At 49.6% G+C, this 2,577-nt stretch overlaps 1 protein-coding gene across 1 annotated transcript in view; it reads right to left on the bottom strand.

Annotated features, from left to right (window-relative positions):
* Positions 1-364: 364 nt before the first annotated feature.
* The window catches only part of ENGASE (endo-beta-N-acetylglucosaminidase), a 16,576-nt gene continuing 14,363 nt past the window's right edge, over positions 365-2,577 (bottom strand). Inside the window, exon 13 of the mRNA XM_029285110.1 lies at positions 365-880. Within this exon, the coding sequence (XP_029140943.1) occupies positions 446-880 (435 nt within the window). The 3' untranslated portion in view covers positions 365-445. The remainder of the gene's footprint in view (positions 881-2,577) is intronic.

The raw sequence follows: 2,577 nt of genomic DNA on the forward strand, positions 1-2,577 counted from the left end.
TAAAAAAAACTGAAATTTTCTCACATCCTCCTATTTCATTTGAGTCTAAAGCTCCCTGTTGATGAGAGCTAATGATTTTCCCTCTCCGCTCATTAAAGGGATCCAACTGGAAGCAGATTTGACAATTGCCACCTGTTTCCATCTTAATGACACCGCTATTTGTAACTGTGCAGTGAGCGGATGTTTATATTTTAAAAGCAAGGTCTGTAGGCTACGCTGTCCATTAATAAATCTGTTTTGAGCATTAATTCCCTGCCAAGTACACAGGATCCGTGTACATCCAAATATCTTTGGCTCTTGAATGTCAATTCTGTAAGACCATAGGACCACGTCCTGAGCGAAGAAACTCTAATGAAAGCAACAAACAGGCTTTATTAAAAGGATGTCACCTTGTGCACCTCTTAGCCTTAGTTTATGATGGGTGAAGCTTCTGTCTATGTTATGTTCACGGGCCAGGGTGTGGGTGTGGAGGAAGTGTGGCAGCGTTCACTGGTAGCTTTGGGTTAGAGTACACAAAGGTGAGTTTTCCCCACATGGCAGAATCAACGTTGCTCCCATCATTAGGGACTGGCTCCACCAGGAGCTCCAGGCGGCATGAGGACACAGTTTGAGGGTTAGGCACTGCTAGCTGAGTCACGCGGTACAGGCAGCCATGTGCTTCCCCAAGCAGGAGAAGAGGCGGTTCAGAGTCTCTGACACACGAACCGCTCCGGTGATGCACACGGAAGCAGGTGGCCTTGCTGGAAGGATAAGTCCAGCTCAAAGTGAAACTGACAGAGAGGTGCTCGGCTGAAGGACGGTGCCAGTGGACATGGGAGGCATCCATGGGCAACATGGAACTGGTTTCATTGGGAGTGGACAGGGAGGCAGCATCCAGCACCTATAAGAAAAAGCACACGGTAGTTATAAAAGGGAAGGGAAATGGTCACCAAGCAAATTGGATAGATTCATAGCAGAGGACTGGAAAGCAGTGAGGAAATGAAGGGATAAAGAGGGCCCTTATGTAGCCTGGATCAAATAATCGTTGCCTCAAAATCTCTCCTCAGAATAAGTGCTTGGAGGATCTGGCACGGTTTGTATTGATGGGGGTAGGGTGGGGGGGCAATGAAGGGATTAAAGTCTCAAGAGCATCTGGTGGTATCGACCAGCCTGAGCAAACATAAGACAGAATAATTTTGGTATGAACACCAAGAAGGGTACTGGACAAAGCAGCCGGGATGGCAACTTTTCAGCCATTCTGATGAGAAGCAAAAGCCTACTGTGAAGCAACCACTGGTTTAAAGAACAAGGGCCAGGCTGTAGAGCAGGGCTTTTCAACCAGTGGTACGGGTACCACCTGTGGTACATTGGCACCTGGCAGGTGGTACGCGGCCATCCTAGAAAAGTGGTAGCGGGGGAGGGGAATGAGCTGAACCGGTGGCAGCACCGCACAAGCCTGAGCGAGAGATAGCTGGAGCTGCAGGGCTGTCAGGGCTCAGCGGAAACACCAGGATCAGCACCAGGCTCCAGCTGGAGCTTGGCACTGATCCTGGTGCTTCTGCTGAGCCTTGAAGAAGCACCAATCAGCTGGAATGTTGCAGCATCTCCAGGGTCTTGTGATTTACATTCAGATGCTTGGCAACTGATTCATATTTATGATGGTCACAGTGTCCCAGGGTCAAGTGACCAATACCTGCTGCAACCACCCAGCAGACGGGGGGAATAAAAACCAAACACCCCCCACCACACCCCCGCTGCCAATCCTCAACAGAAATGCCTCACAACAATGAAAACCTCGGACAGGAGGAAGAGTGCCGCTGAGTGAGCAGGCAGGTGTCTTGCTCGGCTGTGGCTTAGGGGGCACTTTTTTCAGTGCCATTGTAACTTCGAACAGTCACTAAAGCAAACTGTTGTAAGTCAAGGACTACCTGTATCACTTTTTTCCTTTTTTTTTTTTGGTCAAGTTTTTGACACCTTGCTAGGTGACTAGTGGTACTCGGATATTGCCATATCCTAAAAGTGGTACAATGGGTGAAAAGGTTGAAAAGCCCTGCTGTAGAGTATCTCCCCAGCCATAATGGATAACTAAGTCGCTGACCCACCCACCCTGCTTTGAAAGCTGTTCATGGCAGTGTTGTGGCTCCGTCTTGTGAGCCCCTCTTATCGGAGGAAGAAGGCTCCGAACATGAAGGAGAGGAGATGGCCAGGCCTCCCTCTCCAGGACCCTCCTCTCTGGCAATGCCTCAGGTGTCTCCCGACAGAGAAGAGATTGATCAGGAGCCAGGTGTTTCTGAGATTGGCCAGGAGCCAGGCGTTTCGGATAGTGATGAAGATACGTTGTGGCTGGATCCACGCCAGCGTAGGTGCGACAAGCGTGCGCAGCAGAAAAGGAGGCGTGTCAGAGATTAAGCTGAGTCACTGGACCACACCCCACAGGCTATAAAAGGGAGGTGGTGGCCATTTGGACTCTGTGACGGACAAAGCTAAATCTCTGGCGAAGTAGTTTGCTGTGGATTGAATTTCAAACTGTGTGTATTGTTTTTTGTTTCTGTGTTCTCTGAGTAAAAGTTCTTGGCAGGCAGATACGGAGCTGCTGCC

Source organism: Protobothrops mucrosquamatus, unplaced genomic scaffold (genome assembly GCF_001527695.2).
Source record: "Protobothrops mucrosquamatus isolate PMUCROS unplaced genomic scaffold, P.Mucros_1.0 scaffold1292, whole genome shotgun sequence".
Classification (NCBI taxonomy): domain Eukaryota; kingdom Metazoa; phylum Chordata; class Lepidosauria; order Squamata; family Viperidae; genus Protobothrops; species Protobothrops mucrosquamatus.